Source organism: Carassius carassius, chromosome 47 (genome assembly GCF_963082965.1).
Source record: "Carassius carassius chromosome 47, fCarCar2.1, whole genome shotgun sequence".
NCBI lineage: Eukaryota > Metazoa > Chordata > Actinopteri > Cypriniformes > Cyprinidae > Carassius > Carassius carassius.
The window spans coordinates 25658358-25684857 of record NC_081801.1 but is presented as its reverse complement, the minus strand read 5'-3'; the positions used below and the strand labels follow the sequence as shown (position 1 = coordinate 25684857).

General features: G+C 39.3%; 2 protein-coding genes across 3 annotated transcripts in view; one reads left to right on the top strand and one right to left on the bottom strand.

The window, feature by feature from the left end:
* Positions 1 to 5727, top strand: part of LOC132130357 (serine/threonine-protein kinase 32B-like) — a 60723-nt gene extending 54996 nt beyond the window's left edge. Inside the window, exons 12-13 of the mRNA XM_059542048.1 lie at positions 4132 to 4196; positions 5013 to 5727. Coding sequence (XP_059398031.1) covers positions 4132 to 4196; positions 5013 to 5124 — 177 coding nt within the window. The 3' untranslated portion in view covers positions 5125 to 5727. The remainder of the gene's footprint in view (positions 1 to 4131; positions 4197 to 5012) is intronic.
* Positions 5728 to 7362: 1635 nt separating this feature from the next.
* Positions 7363 to 26500, bottom strand: part of LOC132130095 (dihydropyrimidinase-related protein 3-like) — a 25483-nt gene continuing 6345 nt past the window's right edge. The window contains exons 1-14 of one of the 2 annotated variants that reach the window (XM_059541749.1): positions 25943 to 26094; positions 22909 to 22997; positions 21811 to 21995; positions 19408 to 19572; positions 18370 to 18431; positions 17970 to 18050; positions 17289 to 17357; positions 16978 to 17098; positions 14423 to 14579; positions 13620 to 13761; positions 13259 to 13429; positions 8773 to 8952; positions 8108 to 8264; positions 7363 to 7540 (exon numbers count right to left, since the gene is read on the bottom strand). In XM_059541749.1, coding sequence (XP_059397732.1) covers positions 7455 to 7540; positions 8108 to 8264; positions 8773 to 8952; positions 13259 to 13429; positions 13620 to 13761; positions 14423 to 14579; positions 16978 to 17098; positions 17289 to 17357; positions 17970 to 18050; positions 18370 to 18431; positions 19408 to 19572; positions 21811 to 21995; positions 22909 to 22997; positions 25943 to 25981 — 1704 coding nt within the window. In that variant the 5' untranslated portion in view covers positions 25982 to 26094 and the 3' untranslated portion in view covers positions 7363 to 7454. Of the gene's footprint in view, positions 7541 to 8107; positions 8265 to 8772; positions 8953 to 13258; positions 13430 to 13619; positions 13762 to 14422; positions 14580 to 16977; positions 17099 to 17288; positions 17358 to 17969; positions 18051 to 18369; positions 18432 to 19407; positions 19573 to 21810; positions 21996 to 22908; positions 22998 to 25942; positions 26095 to 26500 lie in introns of those variants that run through there. The other variant, XM_059541748.1, reaches the window with a different exon arrangement.

Genomic DNA, 26500 nt, shown 5'->3' with positions numbered 1-26500 from the left:
TGTGCATGTGTGTGGTTCACCTCCCTCCTCTGACGTCTTCACCCATCTCTCACGGATCCATTCATCACTCTACCCAACACTATCTGCTCCTCTGCTTGTGTCTATTAATAAACCCTTCTGTCTGTTACTCCTCAGCCTCCCGAATGATCTGTAACAGAAGACCGGACCAACACCGCTAGGCACAAGCATGAGCCTCACGGACCCCTTTCAAGATCTGGTTGATGCACTCCGAAGAACACTCACGGCTACACCTGCATCCCCAACACCAGCGAGCACTTCCGTCATAGATGCCAGCACTTCCTCACCTTCTGTTCACGCCAGTCCCATGGCCCGGCCGGCGCCCTACTCTGGTTCGGCGGAGGAGTGCAGCGGTTTCCTCCTACAATGCTCGCTGGTCCTGGAGATGCAACCGCACTTGTACCCCACTGAGAGATCCAAGGTAGCCTTTGTAATTTCTCAACTGCAAGGTAAAGCACTACTGTGGGCAGATTCAATATGGACTCAAAATAACCCAGTTATACAGTCTTATTCCAGCTTAATCGACCATTTCCGAGAAGTTTTTGGCAGACCAGCTTGGGACTCTTCCATTGGTGAGAACCTGTATAATCTCAAACAGGGAAAAATGTCTGTCGATGAATATGCCCTTCAGTTTAGGACTCTTTTCTCTTTGTGGAGAAAAAGGACGGAGGTTTAAGACCATGCATTGATTATCGGGCTCTCAACAATATCACTGTCAAGTTCAGGTACCCACTTCCCCTCGTCCCAGCTGCCTTGGAGCATCTCCTTGGTGCCACTGTTTTCACCAAGTTGGACCTCCGAAGCGCCTATAACCTCACCCAGGATGAGTGGAAAACAGCCTTCATAACCCCTACTGGCCACTATGAATACTGCGTGATGCCGTATGGACTTGTTAATGCCCCCTCCCTCTTCCAGGACTTCATCTATGAGGTGCTCCGGGAGTTCCTCCACAAGTTCGTCCTCGTCTACATAGATGATATCCTCATATACTCCCGGAGTCTGGCAGAACATCAACGCCACGTTGTGGAGGTCCTGCAATGCCTGAGGGCCTTTCAACTCTATCTCAAGGCCGAAAAGTGCTCTTTCCATCAGCCCTCAGTGCAGTTCCTTGGATACAACATCAGCAGCAGTGGCATCCGGATGGACGAGGGGAAGGTAAATGCCGTCAAAGATTGGCCCACTCCTACCACCATCAAAGAGTTACAATGGTTCCTTGGCTTTGCCAACTTCTACAGACGGTTTATCCAAAACTTCAGTACCATCACCAGCCCTCTCACCAGTCTCCTCCGTAACAAACCCAAATCTCTCCCCTGTACTCCTGCCGCCACAGAGGCCTTCCACACCCTCAAAGAGGCCTTTACGACTGCCCCACTCCTGGTTCATCCCGACCCCGACCGACCCTTCGTCATGGAAGTCGACACCTCAACCACCGGAGTGGGAGCGGTCCTTTCTCAGCAGCAGGGGATTACCAGTCGCCTCCACCCATGCGCCGCCTTCTCCCGGAAACTCAACCCGGCGGAGGTCAACTATGATATCAGCAAGCGGGAGTTGTTGACCATCAAGTTGGCCTTAGAAGAATGGAGGCATTGGTTGGAGGGAGCCAAACACCCCTTTCTGGTCCTCACAGATCATAAAAACCTGGAGTATCTTCGAGTGGCCAAAAGATTAAATCCAAGACAAGCCCGCTGGGCGTTATTCTTCACCCGCTTCCACTTTACCATCTCATATCGCCCAGGGGTGAAAAACGTAAAGGCTGACGCCCTGTCCCGGTGTCACGCCCCCGAAGAGAATCTCGAAGAACCAGAAACCATTCTTCTAGAAAAGGTCATCGTCTCTCCTATTACCTGGTCCGCAGAGACCCTTCCTCCTACCAATCCTACTACGAACACCCCGCCCTGTTGCCCACCGGGACATCAGTATATTCCCAGGACACGGCACACTCCACTCATTCACTCCGCTCACACATCTCTTGGCACTGGACACCCGGGGGTCAATGAAACCCTCTCGTTGCTTAAGGAACGCTTCTGGTGGCCCAACATGGCCTCGGATGTCAGGAGGTACGTGAATGGATGCACAAACTGCACCATATCCAAGAGCCGTCGCCATCTTCCATCAGGCAAGCTCCATCCTCTGCCCGTTCCCAATCGCCCGTGGTCACACCTAGGGGTGGATTTCATCACCGATCTTCCTCCTTTAGATAATAATACCTGCATTCTTGTCATAGTGGATAGATTTTCTAAATCCTGTCGTCTTCTCCCCCTGAAGGGTCTGCCCACGGCAATGGAAACGGCCGAGCTGTTATTTAACCATGTCTTCTGGTACTTCGGCATCCCAGAGGATATCGTCTCGGACCGAGGTCCCCAGTTCATCTCACGGGTATGGAAGGCTTTCCACTCACTCCTAGGTGTGGCCATCAGCCTGTCCTCCGGATACCATCCCCAGTCGAACGGGCAGACGGAGAGGAAGGTCCAGGAGATTGGACGCTTCCTCCGTACCTTCTGTCACAGCCACCAGAACTCCTGGAACCAGTTCCTTGGGTGGGCCGAGTACGCACAAAACTCCCTTCGTCAACCTACCACCGGACTCACTCCATTCCAGTGCGTACTCGGCTACCAACCTCCACTCTTCCCCTGGTCAGGTGAACCCTTGGATGTCCCCGTCATCGACTACTGGTTCTGGGAGAGCGAGACGGTCTGGGACGCGGCACACCACCAACTCCAGCGGGCCTTACGCAGACACAGAACGACAGCCGACCTTCGCCGATCTGCGGCCCCAACGTACCAACCCGGTCAGAAGGTCTGGCTGTCCAGCCGGGACATCCGCCTGCGCCTGCCCTGCCGCAAGCTAAGTCCCAGATTCATTGGCCCATTCACCATCCTCCAGCAGATCAATCCGGTCACTTACAAACTCCAATTACCCCCTGAGTACCGGATTCACCCCACCTTCCATGTGTCTCTCCTTAAACCTCACCATCCTTCTGTCTCTCCCTCCACAGAACCTGGCAAAACCGAGGCCCCCCCTTCAACTCTTCCTAGACAACGGCGCGGCCTATGAAGTTAGAGACATCCTGGACTCCTGGTGGCGTGGTGGACAACTGGAATATCTAGTGGACTGGGAAGGACACGGTCCAGAGGAACGTTCCTGGGTCCCACGCAACGATATCCTGGATCCTAACTTACTCGACACCTTCCACTCCAATCATCCTGACTGACCAGCTCCCAGGGGAAGAGGATGTCCACCACGTCGTCTGGGTCCTCGGTCCTCAGGAGCGGGACGTGGGGAGGGGGGTACTGTTACAAACACGCCAGGTTCCACCTCCACTCATTCACAACGCACACCCTCACCTGAGTACTGAGCACTTCCACCTGACCCTCATCATTACCCAATCACCTCGGCACCATAAATACCACACACACGCACTCAATCAGCATCCGGTCTCGTTCGCGACAAGGTCTTACCTGTATGCTAACTCAAAGGACTAACTCTTCCTCTACTTACCTCTCTCCAACGATTCTCCGAAGATCAAGATCCCCAGTGTGCGTGTGTGTGGTTCACCTCCCTCTTCTGACGTCTTCACCCATCTCTCACGGATCCATTCATTACTCTACCCAACACTATCTGCTCCTCTGCTTGTGTCTATTAATAAATCCTTCTGTCTGTTACTACTCAGCCTCCCGAGTGATCTGTAATATATATATATATATATATATATATATATATATATATATATATATATATATATATATATATTGCCACTCCAAGTTTGGGTATGGGACGCCAAAGCTGTCCTTTAATTTAAATGAATTAAACAAAGAATTTAATGAGAATAAAGAAAGAACTTGAATCTATGGTGGTTCATCGTTAAACCCAGCTTTCATTGATTTGATTGGCCATCTCAATTATTTTAACACAGATGAGCTCTGTTAGACCACCGCAGAAAGAATGAATGAAAGGAGGAATGAATGAATGAATGAAGTCCATGTTCCATTATTAGAGGTGAATTTGTCCCCCTTCAGTGTTTATGTTGATTACGACCCTGCTTATTTCACAAGCCATTCACTTAGTAGTATTTTATATGAAACATTACCTCATTCTTTTCTTTTGATCACACAGAATGGGCAACTCCAGCTGCGCTTAGAGAGTGTCCAAAGAGACTTCATCGTCTTCAACAGGGAAAAGTAAGACATATTAGGACAATTTAACAGGGTCATGTCCAGTTTCATGCATCTGTCTCCAATGTAAAGTAAATATATTTTATTATTATTAATTAATTAATTAATTAATTAATTAACATAGTAATTCCTTTACTCAAAATGCAGTTTTATATTAAACATATTTTCAACCTGATTGTCAAAGCATTTAATTGCAGGAATTTAATGAAAATTGTAATAGTTTTTATTTTTGTATTTTCCCTTTTTATTTAAATTTTTAGGAAACGTTTAGTAATTTTGTAGTGTTTCTGTGATTTTTATTAGAATTTTATGTCTATATATTTATATAAATTTTTATTTCAGTTTTTTTAGGAGCTCATTAGTTACTTTAGTATCGTATACCAAGTACAACTTAAAATTATCTTTCATTTTATTTCAGTTAACACTTTTTTCAAGTAGCTTTTCAAGTATTCCCATGTCATCCAAAATGTTCATGTCTTTCTGTCTTCAGTCACAAAGAAATTAAGGTTTTTGAGGAAAACATATCAGGATTTTTTTCCATATAATGCACTTCATTGGGGGCTGATGGGCTGAAGCTCCAAACTGCAGTTTCAATGCAGCAGAAAAAAAAAATTGAGAATGTTTTCCTTAAAAACCATTTTGCGACTGAAGAAAGAAAGAATATTGGATGACATGGAGGTGAGTAAATTATCAGGACATTGTTATTCTGGAAGTGAACTAATCCCTTAACTCCAATAACCTTGCCTGAAGGTAACAACTGCACATTTTGACACAGTGAAACTTTTGCATGACTAGATTTGTTGCCCTTTCTCTGTTTTGGAGGTTGAGGAAAATCAAAGCAGACGCTGAGACCAACAACCTCAATGCAGAAGAGACAAACAAAGCCATTCAAGATGGACACAACAACAACGTTCAGCACTGTTTATCAAGTTAACGTCTGGACAGCGTTCCTCCTTCACTCGAAGCTGACGGCGGATGCAGCCATGGACTCCATCCACCAAATGCATGAGAAAATCCATACTGGGAGACTGCAACATCACGGATTCGAGAAGGAAGCATCTGAATTAACTGACAGCGTATGCTGCTTAACAGTGACAGGCTGACTACACAATCACACACATACAGAAAGAACTGAATGATGCACCTGGCTGTGAAATGTGTGCCTTACTAGTTTAATGGATTTCTCTAATTTCCCAGATTCACTTGGAGGCACGTGAAGATGTACTGTTGTCTTGTTCAGCAAGTGATCAGACTCCAGCCGTTCACCATGATTTATAAAGCTGCTCTTGTTAACATACAAACACAGAGAACAGAATGCAAAGATATTCATTTCACAGGATTCGTTCAAATGATGTAAATGTGAACCTTATGGAGCTGCAGAGCACTGTCATTCATGCCACTGAGCGCATTATTTGGCCTTTCTGGTTCTTTAGCCTTTTTTGGAGATTCATTGCTGGATTGTGTTGCTGACTTAAGATATTGACCACACTGTACAGATCAAACAATAATAAAATTATTTAACAGCATCATCTGACAAGTCTGACTAAGGTTTGCATAGCTTTGGAATATTCACACCACGCTGGCTCATTTATAATATAAACATAAATACAGTTCATTTTCTTCTGAGGTCTCACTCTGTATAAAATAGGGCCTTATATACTGCGTTAATATGGGGTTTTATTAGTATTATTATTTATTTTGTTTTAGATTACACATTGCATTGTGTTTTAGGGCTAAAGAAAATGCCCATAAACTTGAATGATGACATCCTGGCAGAGATTTACCAGTATCTTTCCCATACCTTTGTTTTACAGTGTAGGTCTCTTTTCAAGTTTAGTGGAACTAACACAACAATGAATCAATATCGCCATCTAGTGGTCGGGTAAATATTAAATATTACAAACAATCCAGTGTCTTTCAATATTTAGGTAAGGAGGATGTTTTATACACACACACACACACACACACACACATATATATATATATATATATATATATATATATGTATATAAAACATCAAGTTAAACTAAATTGAAACAATTTCAATTTAATATCACCTGCTTTATATATTATTTTTATTGTTGTTGTTATTATGGAATATACAGCTAAAATACCAGTAGACTTGAGAACTTGATAGTATAACAGAACCATTAGAATTTGTTTTCAAAATTCTGTATTATTGTACAAATGCAACATGTGACTTCCTGGTTTATTCGTGGGGTTTGAGAGCTGCATTTCATGTCTGCGTATGTATTACTATTTCTGATTTCCTTGTACCATGAGCTGATAAATATACAGAGCAAATCATTCAAAGGAAGTCAGTTGTAACTTGTTTATTGAGGAACACATTTTGCACATCACACGTTCATTTTCACCTGCTTTTTTTTTTTACTCGGATGTTTAAAAAAAGAAAGGAAATATAATCAAACCTACATAAATATAATAATCAACCTCAACCGGTAAATCTCTTTATACCACTGTTATTAGTATGTTGTCTCTTTCCAGTAACTGAGAGCTTTCCTTCCAAAGTCAGATGAAAGATTCAGATATCAAAAACTTATTCCAATAGTTTGTGTGATTTAAGAAAAGACATTGTAGAACGTCTTAATCATTTCTTTCGATAATTTAAGCTGGAACTAAAATGCAAAAGGTGAATATATTTCTCCTGCAGGCTTTGTTTAGTTTTCATCATTCATTTTCGCAAGAAATTGTTTGTTTTTCCTTTTTGGAGTTCAATGTGTTTGACTGAAGTTCAGCTATTCGTTTTGTTTTTTGTGTATCTGCAGCTCCAGCGAGACGGTACAGTATGTGAATGTATGTAACTTGTGTATCATTGCATGTATTTCCTTAACATTCAGCTTTATTATACTTAAAAAAATGCACTTCAACTTCATTTACAAAGTGACATTAACTAGCATAATCACAGTTGATGCACGCAAATAAAGCTTATGAGGGAGTACAGACGAAGCTCTATGAAACACACGACAGTAGTCCTTCCTCTACCAAACGCAAACATTGTTTTACGGTAATTCTAATGTCTTCTAATTCAGTTTCTCTAAACACACAAATGAACGTAACGCTACACTAAAAGCTTTGCTCTCTCAGAGGTGGGCTTCTGATCTTCATTCGCTCAGCAGGAGGAAATCATGGAGGGTAAGGCATGAGTTCAGTGTTTTACGCTTCTTTTCTTTCTTTTCCTGACTAATCACCTTACTTCTACACTTCTGATTTGATCCTGGCCTCTCGCTTGCATGCTCTTTATGTTTAACTGAGGGAGGTGATATTGGAGCGGCCCCCGGGGGGCATAAAGGTGCGTCTTCCAGCCGGTCTGACGGGGGCTTCCTCAGGACCTACGGAGAAACACAGAGATGTAAAACAGTCTTCGTTAAAGTGCTAGAAGCCTGTAAACAGACCAACCAGCTACGAGGCGAATCACAGCTGTGCAAACTTTGATGTGAAGCAAAATGTTTTCCAGACAAAAAGACAAACGCAAGAATGTGTCGTACTTAAAAAGTGCTATTTTATGCATTCATTTTATTGGTGTAAATGAGTTTGCAACTGCTTTTTATCACTTAGGACTCCAAAATGAAATTGTGTCAACTGTTTTAGGGACTACTGGACTTTGATTTAAAATGCAAAGTATCGAAAATCAAAATAGTTCTGATAAGAGTTGCATTTTTACAACTAAGTGTGTAAGTGTGTCCCATCAGGTACTGAAAAGTCTTCATGCTCACTTGAACAAGTGATCAAGTGAAAAGTCATGAACTCTTTATGTTCGGTTCTGCATCTGTTGTATTTCATTCCTGCATTTAGCTTTTAACCCAAAGCGAATGACATTGCGTTCAAGATTTCATGCATTCCCTGAGAATCAAACCCATGATCCTGGCATTGCTACTGTAGCTCCATGGTCTACTTACCTGACAGTGTGAAGCCAGACTGATGGAGGTTCCTCACCGGGGCTTTGGTGGGTGAGTTACGGGTGGAGGCAGATGGCGTGCCGCCCCTCGACATGGGTGAGAATTCAGAGACGGGGCCGTCGTACATGCCTCGGGGGACCGCCTTCAGAATGGCCAGCTTTAGGAGAGACCCAAACACAGCGCTTCAGTTTGATACAGGATACCGTTTACAGAGAAAGACTGAGAAAGGGAAGTTTGGGTGTTTGCAGTTACATTCCATGGAGGCATTTATCCTCATGTGGGTTGTTTTTGGGAACTGTGTGCTCGCATAAATTGTAAATTTTATGTTGGCTTGGAAATTGTTTCCAGATGGTTGAGAAAGGTCAATCGTGTTGCGCTATCATCACTTTGTGTACAATGTAAGCAAGATATTTTGGAGATTTGCTGAATTAATACAAACAGTGGACAAAAATGGAAAAAACTGACTCAACACAAAAAGACACTAACAACTAAATTTGCCTTTGCTAGAGAAATTATGATTAACTTCAAAATCTGTGGGGGGAAAAAAGGAATAAAACCGCAATTCCAGTACAGTGCTGCCTTGAATGTACTGTAAAAACAAATGAACTACTGTCACACATGTGTCCAGGGTCATGGGGTCTGTGCTCCTTCCGGCAGAGCTGTACCTGTTTCCTGGCATTGATGCGCTTGTAAGCAAAGTCCGGAAACGGGGAGCAGGGAATGAAGCGTCCAGTGCCAGCGGTCGCGTGCAGGTTCCCGTCCTCCAGAACAATCTTCCCCTGACAGATGACCAGCAGAGGTGCACCTCTCAGCTCCATGCCCTCGAACACATTATACTCCGCTGCCTAGAACAACACAACATGTAACACATGAACCAAAAATGACCACTGCAGTGCAATGCTTTTTTTTTTCATTTTTCTTGGACCTTACTATAGCACTACCATATTTTTTGGGGACATGTACTATGGATATACCTGTGTTCTATGTGAATATATATTGAAATATGATTTATTCCTGTGACGCAATGCTAAATTTTCAGCATCATTCCTCCAGTCTTCAGTCACATGATCTTCAGAAATCAGAATAATATGCTAATTTGCTGCTCAGTTTCATGGTTTCATGGAAACAGCAATATCTTTTTTTTTCATCCAACATGACATCGACCTGCTGTGCTTTCCAACTTAAACTCTTGACACAAACAGCCGTTTTAAGTTTGAGCTTCTGCAAAGAGAAACATCAAGTTGTTCAACACTAATGGAGATCACACACAGGGAGTCTGGGCTCCTTCATTGACTCACGTTCTCGTTCTTCAGCTGGATAGAGGAATGATGAAAACATCCTTCTCTATTTCCTCGTCTTTTTCTCACACTCATAGCCTCCTGTCTTTCGTTACCCCTCTCTATGACCAGCATATCACTTCTGCCTAGTTTAACACTGCCCTACTTTCCTCTTCTCTAGTAGATTTCGTAAATGTTGTGATGTCTGGCTATGATCCACAGTCTCTGCATTTGGCGCTCGTCCATCCTTTGTGTGCAAGAACAGGAAATGACACACACGCAAAGTCTGTCAAGAACGCTGGCAAACACAAGGCTCTCTGGCAGGTGAGCTAGTCATGTTTTAGGTGACTTCACAGAGCATGGGAACCAAGGATACAGAGCCACAGAATAAACAATCAATAAACACCAGCCATGTTATCCTCAGTTGAAAGCCATGGCAGCCAGTGCTGTTTGGATGTGTAATGGTCTCTAGAGAAGGGGCCGAAAAGGAAATGAAAAAGTGATGTCATTTTGGCAGTGCCTGAGTTCTGCTGAATCTTTCCCCCAATGGTTTTCAAATGATCCACACATATTTAGCCCTTGTAGTATCTCCTCGGGAAATTCCCATCTCACCTGAACCTAAAATCGTCTCTTCAATCAGTAGTTTAATTCTCTTATGCTTATGTTTGGAAGAGGAAAAAGAGTCTGTACCCTTTCATGGCTTGGTCATAAACTGCTCACTGCAGGGTCTCCAGAACTTCAATTGGACCGTGACACAAAAAAAACGGTCATTGTCCAAATTGTAGATTCATTGCAATGATAACAAGATGAGTAAAGTCTGTTAACAAACTTTGACGTTGGCTTGACAAAGCCTCAGTTCAGTTTTAAATAACCTTGAAAAGCTTTAAGTTTGAAGATTTAGTAACACTTTAGTTTAGGGACCGATTCTCAATATTAACTATTTGCTTGTTAGAATGCATATTCCTAGCATATTGGCTGGTTTTGGTTAATTAGTACTTATAAAGCACATGGTAATGTCTTGGGGCCGTTCACACAGAATGCTTTCTTCCATTCCAATGTGCTACTTCTCTATTGTTTTTCTACTAAATAAATTTTAATAAAATGAAAACTAAAAGACTTTCAAATCACATGAGCCAATATTTTATTCACAATAGAACATAGATAACATAGCAAATGTTTAAACTGAGAAAGTTTACAATTTTATGCACAAAATGAGCTCATTTCAATTTTGATTTCTGCTACAGGTCTCAAAATAGTTGGGACGGGGCATGTTTACCATGGTGTAGCATCTCCTTTTCTTTTCAAAACAGTTTGAAGACGTCTGGGCATTGAGGCTATGAGTTGCTGGAGTTTTGCTGTTGGAATTTGGTCCCATTCTTGCCTTATATAGATTTCCAGCTGCTGAAGAGTTCGTGGTCGTCTTTGACGTATTTTTCGTTTAATGATGCGCCAAATGTTCTCTATAGGTGAAAGATCTGGACTGCAGGCAGGCCAGGTTAGCACCCGGACTCTTCTACGACGAAGCCATGCTGTTGTTATAGCTGCAGTATGTGGTTTTGCATTGTCCTGCTGAAATAAACAAGGCCTTCCCTGAAATAGACATTGTTTGGAGGGAAGCATATGTTGCTCTAAAACCTTTATATACCTTTCAGCATTCACAGAGCCTTCCAAAACATGCAAGCTGCCCATACCGTATGCACTTATGCACCCCCATACCATCAGAGATGCTGGCTTTTGAACTGAACGCTGATAACATGCTGGAAGGTCTCCCTCCTCTTTAGCCCGGAGGACACGGCGTCTGTGATTTCCAACAAGAATGTCAAATTTGGACTCGTCTGACCATAAAACACTATTCCACTTTGAAATAGTCCATTTTAAATGAGCCTTGGCCCACAGGACACGACGGCGCTTCTGGACCATGTTCACATATGGCTTCCTTTTTGCATGATAGAGCTTTAGTTGGCATCTGCTGATGGCACGGCGGATTGTGTTTACCGACAGTGGTTTCTGAAAGTATTCCTGGGCCCATTTAGTAATGTCATTGACACAATCATGCCGATGAGTGATGCAGTGTCGTCTGAGAGCCCGAAGACCACGGGCATCCAATAAAGGTCTCCGGCCTTGTCCCTTACGCACAGAGATTTCTCCAGTTTCTCTGAATCTTTTGATGATGTTATGCACTGTAGATGATGAGATTTGCAAAGCCTTTGCAATTTGACGTTGAGGAACATTGTTTTTAAAGTTTTCCACAATTTTTTTACGCAGTCTTTCACAGATTGGAGAGCCTCTGCCCATCTTTACTTCTGAGAGACTCTGCTTCTCTAAGACAAAGCTTTTATAGCTAATCATGTTACAGACCTGATATCAATTAACTTAATTAATCACTAGATGTTCTCCCAGCTGAATCTTTTCAAAACTGCTTGCTTTTTTAGCCATTTGTTGCCCCCGTCCCAACTTTTTTGAGACCTGTAGCAGGCATTCAATTTTAAATGAGCTAATTAAGTGGATAAAAGTGTAAAATTTCTCAGTTTAAACATTTGCTACGTTATCTATGTTCTATTGTGAATAAAATATTGGCTCATGTGATTTGAAAGTCTTTTAGTTTTCATTTTATTAAAATTTAAAAAACGTCCCAACTTTTCCGGAATTCGGGTTGTATGTAAACACGCTTGGTGAACGTGAATGACCATTGTGTTCACGTCTCACATCTTTTGCTCCGTCTTGCACATGAGTGCCGTGTTTTTAACACGCCGTGTTTAGATATAAAGACGTTTTCTGTGTGAACGGCCCCTTATTCTGCATGACCATATGTTAGATCCCTTAATCAGACCCCATACCTAAACTTAAAAACTACCTTACTCGCTATTAATAACCAGCAAATTAGTTAATAAATAGTGAGTACTGGTCCCTAAACTAAAGTGTGATCGAAGATTTTATTTGAAGTCAATAAAATGTTAATAATGTCTTCTAATACATTGTTTACACAACTTAGCATGTTGCTACCATGTTTTAACACATTGCTAGTGTTTTAACATGTTGATAACATGATTTAGCACACTGCTAGCATGTTTAGCATGTTTGCTAGCATGATTTAACATTGCTAGCTTTTTAACCATGTCATTAGCATGATTTAACACATTGCTATCTTGTTTTAGCATGTTGCTAGCATAATTTTGCACATTGCAGTTGAGTTATTGGCTTTAACAACTGCTTGCAAAAGACAAAGACAAGAAGTAAAGATGACTGAATTATGAAATCACTTATATAGATGTGCATACATCCTAAGTGGGTCAAAAAGCACTCACTAACTAACTACATTCAATACAAATGTAAACTACAGTACATTTTCATTTAATTGTAAATAACATGCCGTTAAGTCTCTGAAAACATTACATTAAGTTTGCACTTAAGTATATTCTATTTTCCATAATAAGTACTCCTCATGAAATCCACTAATTGATTAGTGAAACTGTAATATGTGATTGCTTAGAATAGTAATAGCAAAAAAAACTGCATCTAAGATAGCAGTTATGTCTGTTGCACAAACCTGTAAGTTGGTGGTTGGTTCATTAAAAATGATGCTTGCAACTCTTCTCAATACATTCCTACAATAATAAATGTCTGCTAAACTTAATAAAGAAACCCAAGTGATCTTATTGTTCAGATCTGGTTTTGTGGCCTGTTTCTATTCAATGGTTTTATTTACGAAGGGTACCTGTATTAACAGTTTGATTGGTTAGAAGCATCTAATTCTGCTCAGAGGAACTGGAAGGTCAGTGAAGGCCAGCCAGTTCTGTTTCCTCTCTATGTTTAGATGTTCCTCTGAAATATGAGTGTGTAGAGCGTTCGCTGCATTTATTTAAAGAGCACCTACAGAATGATGTGTTTTAGCAGTGACTGTCCGGATGGCGTCTGTGTCCCAGATAACCAGATCGCTGTCGGACCCCACGGCTATCCGACCCTTGCGTGGATAAAGGTTGAGGATCTTGGCAGCATTGGTGCTTGTCACAGCCACAAACATGTTCTCGTCCATTTTACCAGTGACCTGAGCAAAGGAAAAAGAGAGAATCATACACAGTGCTTGTTTTATTTTGAAGCTTTAACGATACAACCATCAGCATTTTTGTGTAAAAATTGAGGTATTTTGTATTTTCTGTATCTGAGGATGTGAAGTAGAATCAACTTGTAATTGATGTGCAATCACAGATACATTTTCAGCTAGATTTGATCCTTACCACAGCCTTGTCCCAGATGACGGACATCCTCTCCTCTACTCCGTTGACTCCTTCAGGAATCTGAGTGAAGTCGTCTTTCCCTATGGCCTTCTGAGCCACAGAGAATGTGCAGTGAGCGCTGCCCACCACCGACAGATCACCACTGAAACACACAGACACGTCACAGATATAAGACACAGTCTTAGATGATGTGTTGGGAACTAGTTTATAAAATGTTGCATAAAAACAGTCCTACATCGATCTAAAGACCGTTTCTTCAGATCTCTGCCTTGTAGACGCCCCCTGATTAATGCCATTAACATATAACAGAGCACCAGTCAATGCCAAAATCTTTTATTTGAGAATGGCGAGGGGCAAGAATTGCTTTGATTTCCAGATATCTGCAGTACTCGGACCCTGACTTTGCCCTAAGCACTTTTCCATGTCAAAGAATCCAAAAAAAATCACTTTGTAGAGCACACACACACTCTAAGTTAAAATCTAAATCTGTGTGTATGCACATTTATGAGGACCCCAGCACATTTTAACAAATTACTGAATAATTCAATGACTAATAATTTTGTTTACGTATACCAGCATCTCTTAGCTTAAGCAGGGAAAATCATTGTTTGGATGGTGAGTCCATCAGTGAAATATTTTACAGTAAACTTCAAATATCTACCGTATTGTTTTTCATATTTTCAATCAATGACTTTCAGTAAATGGTTTTATAGTCTTGGAGTTAAAAGACCCACCAGAAAAGAACTAACCCACAGAACTGTATTGTAAAATGACGTCATATTTTGGGATATGCTTGTGTTTACCTGGCCAACAGGGTGCTCAGATAGTCTGGTGTGGTTGGGTCAGGACTGAGGGGTGGTGAGGTCACAAAAGACGCTGCCTTTGCCCAGTTCTTGCTCCAATAATGAGTCCCATCGGTTCCCAAACTGGCTGTGATCGGCTCACCAAACACCACGTTACCTAGAAATAATTGGGGCTTTGATCAAATCCCTCAACCTATGTATGTGAAATGTTTACAGTGATGCTTGTTACAGCAAGTAAATGCACATAAGACTTTGCAAAGATCATTACAAGCATTGAGAGGATGAAACCCCACAGAACTACCTTATAAATATCCACCGACACTAGCCTTTAGTCTCCGTTCAGGACAGTCAGAAAGAATAAAGAGGCACAGTCTAGAATGACTCTGGTTTGTGTCCCATTTAAAGACAGTGATTAAGCACCCAATTTAACACACCAGAACAGTGATGAATAGCGTACTAGAGACTGTAAGACATTTTACAGCACTTTTGGGAACACTCCCAACCATTTCAGAGACATAAAAGTGTTGATGCCGAAATGATTAACTAATTCGCTCACCCAAAAATGGGAATTTTGTCATCATTTACTCACGACGTTCCAGAAACATAAGACTTTCACTCCTCTTCTAAACACAAATGAAGTTATTTTTTAGTGAAATCTGAGCGATTTGTCCATTCACCCAGTTTTTCTGCTGCTAACATGTTATCTTTGTTATTGGGCGCTCCAGAAAACACGTCAGCAGCATCGTGAATGCGCTCACAACAGACACAGAAGAGAAGACAATGCTGAATAAAGTCGTAGTTTTTGCTATTTTTGGACCAAAATGTATTTTCGTTGCTTCAAAATATTCTAACTGACCCTCTGATGTCACATGGACTACTTTGATGATGTTTTTCTTACCTTTCTGGACATGGACAGTAGACCGTACACACAGCTTCAATGGAGGGACTGAGAGCTCTCGGACTAAATCTAAAATATCTTAAACTGTCTCACGGGTTTGGAACAACATGAGGGAGAGTCATTAACATTTTTTGGGTGAACTAACCCTTTAACTGGCATGCCATGCAAATAATTCAACTTTTTAAAAAATGTATACACTTACAGCCTTAACTTTTACAGTTTTATGTATTTTCATTTGAAAAACCATAGTTAAATATTGTTTCAAATTATATCAGCTGGCTTCTGTACTCCTGATACTTGACACTTCTCTTAAACTCTGCCACATGTTAAGACAAAAACTTAAATGTGACAAAAACTCATTTTATATGTGTTGATTCTGGTTGGGTCCCTGTATGAACCTCCCACAGTGAGAGCACTGCATCTGAATGATTTACAGGAACTAAACAGCTAGAGCTATTATAATGATGAACTGTGGATCCTTTACAACAGACCAGCCAATGCATATAAAATAAACATTTCACAGAGTGCAAATATGTACAGACAGCTAATATACAATGAAATGACTATTTAGTACTACTAATTTAATAATACTATAATTTACAATAATTAAACTGTTATTTAAACACATGTCACACAGATGTATCCAACTGAAGGTCATTACTGTCATGAATATACATGTCAAAGATGAGTGTAACTCTACAGAGGTTTATTTAACTCTGACGAGATGTAAAAACTCATCCGCATCTGTGAAAGCTCAATTGTTACGCTGCCAACACTGTTGTGATTTCTTATTTTCTCATCGTGTCCTGCGCCTTCAGCTCACTCGGAAACTTCTCCAGAACATTGTGTGCATTCATACGGTTAAATGTGAAATGTGCTAAATATTACAAATTGATTATTCATTTTCGAAACAGAATAAGCGACTATCAGCAGCAGCTTTCAAACTAGAGCATGTGAGCGCAATGGCCAATCAGAGGCTTTCAAGTCAGAAGTAAGTCGCACTACAACAAATAAAGTATAAACAGGATTATTAAGAGATTCAAAGCAGCGTACAGACAGACTCCACTCAGCTAAAATGAACTGCTTCGTTGGTTGTCTTTGCTCGGTTTTCCATCATTTGAATAAAAGTGTTATTTTCATGCTGCTAAGTAGTTTTGAGAGGTGTGACTATATTCAAATGTGAGTTGAATCTGAGATGTTTGATAAAAATAAACAGATGTGTCAAAACAGATCTGCGCAATATGCAATACAGGTCAAATTATTAGATTAATTAGATCTCTTCAATGCAATCTTCACATAATAGAACAACTTTAAACGTCTTCATATTAATGTTTTAATTATGTTTTAACCACATCAACTATGGGGACCCACCGGTGGGTCCAATATTGCATATGCCTAATTCTCAAAAAATCCAAATAACAGCTGAAGTGGTTAATTTATTATTTACTTGTAAGTATTAATTGCAGTAATAATTAATTTAATTAATTTAATATTTTTCTATGGTACTGAAATTGGTTCAGAGAACTGTGGAATCTCTCTGGTATTGGTACTGACTACTAAAATCTGAATAGATTCTTTCCATTATTTAAAATAAAAAAAAATACATTTATTTATTTAAAAATGTCTGAATTGCCCAACTGATTGTGATGACGAGTACCTTTTTTCCTGGCCTGTGAGATGATGTCCGCAGCACTCTTGCTCATCACGCGGGTCACATAGAGCGGACAGTTGGTTTGACTGGCAATAGTGACAGCTCGAAACACTGCTTCAGCCTCCAGCTACACACACACACACACACACACAGATTTACACACAGCTAAAATGCATGACAAATCTAGCTACCCTCCCCCATTTTCTTGGCTGACAGCAATAAAACCAGATAAAGGATCATGTCTGCAAAAGATCAGGGACTGCAGTGACGTCTAACCACTAACAGGACATCATCCAGCTGTTTTTGTGGTCACTGACCTCCTCTGGACGGCTGAGAACATGTCCCTCTGGTCCTGTGATGCCCATCTCCAGCATACGAGCCTGCTCCTGAACAACACACAGCTCTGTTCTGTCACTCTTCAATTATTCATGTTTTTTTCAACATATATGGTGCATGAACTGAACAAACACCTCTGGTGCTGTCATTCAAGGAACTGTACTGTTCATCCAAAAATGGAAACGGTGTCAGCTATTTACACTGAGGAACACCAACATTTCTTTCAAGAAGACAATGAAAAATATAATGCGACCACAGCTAGGTTTCCGAATAACATTGCTCTTTAGATGAGCTTAACTGTTATTTCACATTATTTTATGATTGAGTAACGTCTGGTTTCCAAACAGCATGCATATCACTCGAGCAACTGTTACAAAAGATGTCAAATCCAAAGTTGGCACAATGCATCAGTACTATAAGTCCAAATGTTTGTCCTTTCCTTATGAAGATCCAGAAAAAGGCTGCAAATGTGGCAATTGTAGATGTGGAGGTGGCAAAAGTAAAGGTTACTGGCTTCGGTAAGACAGCACTTCAGAAATATCATATTATTAAAGAAATTAATAAATGCATTTCTTTTTTATACAATATGATAAAAATGTTTTTTTTTTTTTTTGATACAATGTTTTAGTAAAATGCCCCCCCTATTCATAAGGTGCACAAACCTCAGCAATTATTTCTCCATTTTCTGCATGGACCTGTGCAATTCCTCCATGCTCTCCAAGGAAGGTGAAGATCTCATAAATCTGTTAAAGCATACACAGAAAAAGCATATTAGATATTAAACAGTGAGGTTTTAAGAAAGAAAATACTGTTACAATGAGATCAAGTAAACTGAACGGTAGAAATCTAGTCTAATCTTGTTTTAAAAGAAACAAGGTGTTTTTCATTAAATTAGGTAATAGAAGAATAACATTTATATATTGGTACATGTAGTACTTTTATATGCACCAATATATAAATACTATATAAAATATTTCATAAAATGCCAAGAGGGGACATTTGTAAACACTTCTGAGTGAACAAAAAAACGATGTTTTCTTTACAATACAGTCTTGATGTTACCTCACTGTTGCTCAATTGATAGAGGTCTTTAAAAGCCATATAGACCTGGAAAGAGTTCACTCCTACAAGGACAGAAAGAATAAATCAGAAGAAAACATAAACTCTGCCAGCATTCACAACACATTTTTATTCAATAATGTTCTGCATTTCTTATTCTCAAACAAAACTGGGTGGGGGTTTTATCAGTTGATTGAATGGTGAAAATACCATTTGTTGGTTAGGCTGTAATAAAGTAGTTTGTTTCTGCATCATTTTCAGAAATAGCTCAAATGACCAAAAATAACTTCAGTCTCTGGGATATCATACTGCTTATATTTTTATATTTTTTCATATGCTGAATCCAATTTTTTTTTAACAATACTGGAATCAAAACTCAATGTTCTGAGGAAGAAATAAATAATTTTTACCCCCTTGCATTTCTTTTTAGTGTAAATATACCTAATCGTGACTTAGAAATGTAAAAATAAACAAACCCTTGCAAACCCATGCATGGTAATTTGTAAATATATACTGAATACACACTTCATTTCTATAACGCTTTATACAATACAGATCAGATCGTTTCAAAGTAGTGAAAAATGTCAAATCTGCTGTAAAAAAGCAGAATAGTTTTATCATACAGCTCAAGCCAGTTCAGTGCTGACTCAGTTCAGTTTAATAGCTGTGCACACACACACACACACACACACACTGTATATACACTACACTGTATTTCTGTGCATGCATGTATCTGTGAGTGCTGTGATAAATTCTAATGCACACTGAACGAAAAAAAAACACAAGATAGTTATGTTTTACATTTGTTATATCTGTGTGTATGTTGGAGTGTTTATGGCTAATCATTTGAGTGTAGAGTTACAGTGCAAAAACATAATTTTTATAAGATTAAAATGGTTTTGTAAGAATTGTTTTTTGCATTGCTTTGCAAGAGATGCAGTGTGCATATTTTGTGGTTTTGTCTGTAGAGTTGAAAGAAAGGGAGCCATAGTTTCAGAAATTGTAAGCAATTAGGATGTGTAATTGCAAAGGACCTCCCACCTTTCTCCTTAATGAGACTCAGGGCCTCTTGTTTGACGCTGTCGTTCCAGTGGGTGATGTCCACATGCAGAGAGTAATCACAGCAGGCTTTCTCATCAGCCCACTCCCTCCAGCGCTCGAAGGCCTCCAGCAGACTAGAGCCCGGCTCCGGGATCACATGATCCACTGCAGGAGACACACACACACTCTTAAACAGACAACACAGCTAAACACTTACTGAAATGTGCACTATTGGAGCTCTAAAGTCGGCTGGATTTTCTTTTATAGGAGCAAGAAATTCTGGTCATGCATATCAACTATTCACTCAGCACACGATGAGATTCGATTCACGATACTGATTCACAATACCATTTCCTCACGTTTTTTTAAACAGAATGAGATTTAAAACTAATTATAAAATCGAAATATGTCAGATAAAATCAATTTGGAATTTTAAAACAAATCACAAGTCGAATATGTTTTCATATTTTACTTTGGTTTGTAGGTTATTATTGAAAATCGTACAGTTTTTTATATATATATATTTTCTTTTTTTATTTTGTAATTGAATTCATTGATCGGAGTATTTTGTGTTAGGTTTCGTTTTGTATTTGCCACTAGTTATTTCAATTTTGTGCTGCCTTTTTTCTTTTCGTTTGGGTTTAGTGTTGTTTATGGATGTATTGTTAATTTGTGTTTTGTTTTGTTATTATGTTGCGATTGTGTTACGTTGTATTTTGGGACCCCTTGAAAACTAGATATGACATCTCAAGGGGTTAAACCTAATAAATAAATTTAATTCAGATTCAAATAAAAAATACAAATAAAAGAATTCTCTTTATTTAATAAAGTAAGGCTTTGTCTGGGCTCTTTCCATTTAAAATCAGAGGCAACCACTGGATTTTAATCACACGAGCAGTTCTGAATTTAAATTAGATTGTAAAACTTTAAGCTTAAGCAGAATGCTCTTACTTCAGTTTTGTGAAACTATACTACATTAAACATATTTGAACGAAAAAAAGCAGAAGCTCTGAATGAGACGTAGATCCACTCTCTGACAGCAGGTGGCGCTTGTGGAACAGCAGGGACCAGCTTTTCTTTTTGGTTATCGCTGTAAACAACACTTTAATATGAAATATTAAATTTAATATTAACATTTTTTGATGATTGAGTCAGTGGAACTTGATTTTATTTTACATTTATTTCAGACTGAATTACTACCGCATATATGTTTGGCTCATTAGTGCAGGATCATCTCAGCATTGTTTCTCTTATCTAGAGTAAACCAATCTAAGATACATTCTACAGAGATTCAGTGAGGAGCCTCTCAGAGTTTCACTGCTTCTTCTTTGTCTCCATATTATCTCCATGTCTGATCTACCACACGCTTCCTCTGGGAACAACGGGATTTATGCAGCTGTTTTATTACTCTAAAATGAATCAGTGCTAACACAGCGTTTACTGTACAACCGGCCACTCTTTCATACCAGCTGTTGACACTTTTTCTTCACGATCTGTAGCCTGCGGTGGTCAGAAAGGCCTGCTGTCTTTCCACACAACTAGAATTTTACTGTGGGCCGAATACTGGAGCTGTGTGTGACTGCCGGAAACCTACTGTTGATGTCAGTGTTTATCCCTTTTCATTAACACACACACACACACACACACACACACACACTTTCCCCTGTCTGTGAAGCATATAGCATTTCACTGCAACTGTTATGCTTAAGAGTCATTTCTACCTGATTTAATCCACATAAAGTAGTTTTGGTGATATAAATTAGGATATTTAGGTTCATTCAGCAATATTAAATAATATTGTTGCCAGTACATTCATATATGTGACCACAAAACCAGTCATAAGGGTAATTTTTTTTTCAAAATTGAGATTTGTGCATCATCTGAAAGCTGAATAAATCATCTCTCCATTGATGTGTGGTTTGTTAGGAGGACAATATTTATCTGAGATACAACTATTAGAAAATCTGGAATCTGAGGGAGCAAAAAATACATAAATATTTAGAAAATCATCTTTAAAGTTGTTCAAATTAAGCTCTTAGCAATGCATATTACTAATCAAAAATGGAGTTGATATATCTCCGGTAGGAAATTTACTAAATATCTTCATGGAACATGATCTTTACTTAATGTACTAATGATTTTTGACATAAAAGAAAAAACTAAAATTTTAACTTAAGTGACCGATCGCTTCGCTTCATAAGAACTCAATATATCGTCAGGAGTCACAGGGATGCTGCCTGATGTGCTTTTTTGACTCTCATGTGACTGGTAGCCATTGACTTGCATTTTATGAGACATCACCTATTTCTGGGATGGTCTCAGGGCGAGCAAATTAATAGTAAATTTTCATTTTTGGGTGAACGATCCCCTTTCAGTCCACATTTAGCAGATTGATGATCTCACCGATCATGGTTGTTCCTCCGGCAAGAGCAGCTTTGGTGCCCTGAGAGAAGTCATCCACAGTGCTCATGCCCCTGAAGGGCATCTGAAGGTGCGTGTGGATGTCAATCCCTCCAGGAATCACCATCTTCCCATCGGCATCAATGGTCTTCACCCCTCCTGGGACTATCAGGTTGTCTCCAATTTGCCTTGAAGTTGACAGACGATGGTATTCAGAAAGACCATTGTTATTGGATCGATGAGGAAGTAGACATTTTGTTTATAATTGTTTTTCTTATTTCCAATTAAAAATGTCAATGTGGTATAACTGTTCTTAGATCATACAGAAGAAATGTCTGAATTAAACCCTACAAAAAATTGCGCAAATAGTATCGAGAGATTAATATTTAAAATATTATGAATACCAACATCTTTGGTCTGTAGACGCCTGTGACCCTCGTGTTTATGAGTAATGGTCAGAATATAAAAAATATCAATAATTTGACCTTTTTATTACATGGAGTGATTAGTTAAGACAATATAATAATATGTCAAATGGTGTAATCGCAAGAAAACCTATGCTACACACACACACACACATATATAAAATAAAAAAGGCCTATGCAATACATATGTGTGTATGTGTGTATATATACTGTATATATACATAAATACAATTTTGTACAGTTAACATTCATTTTATTGAGATGTTCATAATTTTAAAATTATATGTGTAAAAATTATATATGTAAAAATACTTATTTCCAAAAAACTTTCAGTGTAACACACTTTCATTCTCATATGTCTGAGTTATGGCATTTTGATTACACATTACAAGGTTTTTGTTTTGTTTTTTGAATGAAACATGAATAACATAAAATGCATTTATTTTGGCATTTGGCATTTAATGCCAAATTTAGAAAAATATAAATATAAGCCGGTTTTGTTCTTAGCAGGAGTAAGCCGCTCTCAAAAAATATTAATATTAATATTGGTTGTTGAAAGTCTGATGTGAGTTTAATCCAAAATGTTGATACATATGGGTTTGGCTTAGATTTCAGTTATTCACAAGAAGCTGTATTTAGGTCCGGTGTGGCTGTACTGTATCTAAACGCAGCTTACTTGATGACTCCATCCTCCATATAGATGTCTGCATAGAAGGACTGGTCATCGTTCACAATCCGACCGCCTTTAATCAGGAGCCTCTCACTCTGAGAAAACATACAAGTCAGAGTGAGGATACTGCAAAACAAATGTAAAAATGACCATCTTTGCACGTTATCATTTATATTTAGATTGCAAAACAGTTAATGATTTTAATTGAAGTTGCATGAGCATCCAGCTGTCAACGTCAGCTCAAGCTCTACACAGATCGCTTTTCTAGAACTATTTGCTTCAGAAACAAATTTTTGAGAATTTATGGAGTTGTTGGAGTCTTGAATTCATTAGATTTAAGGCTCCAACAAGTGGCGAAGCATGACAATTAATAGCTAGATAATCAGTAGCAGATTTTATTATCCCTTACACAGAAGAAGCTCTGTCAGTGAAGTGTGCCAGTGGACATGTAATGCCATAAAGATCAAATCTAACACAATGAACATGGAGAATCAAAAACACATTGTATAAAAATCAATAGAGCAGGAACCCTGAGAGCAACTTTGAAACATAAATGATTGAGCTTGTATAGATCTGTGGTCATTCATCAACCACTGAATCAATGCTGTTTCACTGTCTCCAATGGATGAAGCTCTTCATATAAAGCTGGATGTATACTGGTAAAAAATAAAATGTATAGCCTGAATGCAATGTAAGTCACTTTGGATAAAAGCTTTTGCTAAATGCATGTAAACATAAGTCCAGAATGCAAATGGGTGACCTTAAATCTAAAGAACATGATTCATTTGAATGTAAAGAATATGTTTTTAAATGCATGTTTGCGATGACAGCAAGAAACTGAAGGATTCCGGCGGGATGCTGACAAAGCACAGATCTGATCTGAATGTGTAGAAAGTGTATTAACAGTAAAGGACAGACAGTTCGACGAATGCCAGAGCCGTGCATGCAAACAGTGCTGTCATTTGTTTAGTGTGTAAAGACACGGCCAAAGAACGGAGCCAGAGCACATTAAGGCGTGGAGCATTAGCCATGATGTGCGGGATTGAAGAAAACCTCTCTGCATGCCTCCAGAGCTGCAGTCTTGTTGCCTGGTCACCAAAATATTTACCATCGCCTCATGAGTTTCCTCTTTTCTGCCAACACAGCAGTCAAAACACTGGAGCTCACCCATCTCCATAATGACCAGCCTCTGTGACACTTCAACACATCCACCCTGTCCCTCGGCCGAGATACTGACTGTAGTCCAGTGATGTAACTCTACACAACTCTATTATGCAAGGCTGAACTGTGCCTTATTTCTGCATTTTGTGACAGATTCCCTATAGCAGCACTCATCATTTCCACAAAAGGCTGACGTTTAAATCAATATATAATACAAATCTCATTAAATACTAAAACTCTTTGATTGTGTGGTTAAATTCATATTTTGTACTATTTTGGATTAATTTTCCCAACCACTAAACTCTCCTTGGCTCAGTATAAATCATAAAGACTAAATGGCATGTTTTGAGTTAAAAAAAAAAGCAGAATTCACTAAAAGGTGACTTTGTGCCTACAATAATTTGCGATGCAAAAATAAATGACGTTTTTGCTTTTGGAAGTTGCATTGAAAATCGTAACTAGATCCATGCTTTTCCATTGGAGTGCCACATCTGGAATATTAGAAATATCTTTGGTATAATGACAAAATCAAGGTCTTCTTTTACACTGCATTCAACTACTAAAGTAATATAGCCTTCCATAGTAATCAGTAGCACCAAATATATTGATGTGTTATCTAGCACTGATGGCGCCAGCATAAGCAGCAATCAATTTTTGCTTGTTCAGCAGCCTTTTTAGTAGTGCACTTACAGTGCATGGCATCACATTGCAATAAATCGCACTGATTTGAAAGTACAGCCACTTACTAACTTTGCATGCAGTAAATTACATATACAAAGTAAAATATTACTTTTCCTCCGATAAAAGTCATTTCTATGATATTGGACTTATTGTTTCAAAAGAGCCAATGTTCTGATTTGAGATGCCTGTGATCAATGTTTCAAGGCTGAAACACACACACACACACATTGTAAATAGAAAATTATTTCACAAGCTTACCAGTAAGGGTTTTAACCATAAATCTGACATGGGGGAAAAAGCAAACTAATTCACCTTTGAATGTTTCAAATATACAAGGTGCACATCTGCTTTTAAACTATCTGGGATCCTCACAGACTTCCTGTCACCGCAATTTGGGATAGTTTTTACAGACAGGGCCTGTTACTGGAGAGCACAGAGCATTGCTCCGAGGCCTGATGCTAATGTGCATAGATAGATATCTCTTTTGGGTAGGTCACTGCTCAACAACAGTACTGATGTCCAGAGCATCTGACAGCAGCGTCAGTCACAGAAAGACAAGACCACACCTCTCCTCTCCTCTCCTCTCCTCTCAGAGAACCGCTCTTTAATAAGACTCACATTTAATTTAAATATGCACGTCCAATGCATATTTTCTCCACCTTGGAGACATCTTTTCAACTTGATAATGAATGTTAAAGAGCAAATGATCGTCTCTAACGAGCAAGGCTCGTGCGACATGAACTGCGCAGTCTAACAGCATCAGCACCACGAGGATCTCTGAGACAAAGAACACCACTCTAAAAACCCTCATACTGCACTGCAAAGGATTAGCAAAAATATTTCCTGGACCCATGCACGCGCACTCAATCTTTACAAATATCACTTGAAAATCAGGTTTGTGTATGGTGCTATCTGTAAGAAGTGTAGTAGGTTCAGTTATGGGCGTGATTTTCTTGCTGCAGTACAGCTCAGACTCGATCTTATAATCTAACAATAAAAACACAACCACGGGGTCGTTCTGCGGCATCATTATTTTTGAATATGATTCCTAACAAAATAAAATTTTAAACACAATCCCAATTCCTAATATTTGACACGCCTGCAGCCTGACATGTAATCTTGCTACATCTTTTGTTACAAACGTCCAGATCAAACCCACAATATGCATTCAGATATGAATATACATGCATGAACTTACAGTGATTTTGGGGATGTTCTTTTTGCCTTGGTAAGACATGGTTTGTTCTCGGTTGATGTAGATGTCTTTATTCTGTTCTTTTGCTGATGTTAGTGATTGCGCACACTGAATTTGATTGTCTGCTGTGCTGGGCTCCTCCCTCCATGTCCTGCTCGGTGTCGCGTGGCTTTTGAACCACCAGGCGGCGCTAAACTCTGAGTTAGAAAGCCCGACTCGTTTAACCGAATCGGTTCGCTCGAACAGTTCTTGTAACGGAACCGTTTAAAAATGATTCTTTTTTTCTTTTTTTTTACGAAGAGCTACTCAAATATCAATTTTTAATAAACGTTTATTACATTATATTTTAAGTAATTTGAATTTATTTTAATGTATTACATATCTTTAATACCGATATAGTAGCCACATTAGGCTAGAAGATAACAAAAGCTCACTGATTATCATGAGAATCGGATTAATTTTGCAGTAATTGCATTCTTCGTACTCATACCAGTAATAGGCAAGTAATAATAATAATTTACACAATTTTCTTTACCCAATTACCCCCAAACTCCAACTTTA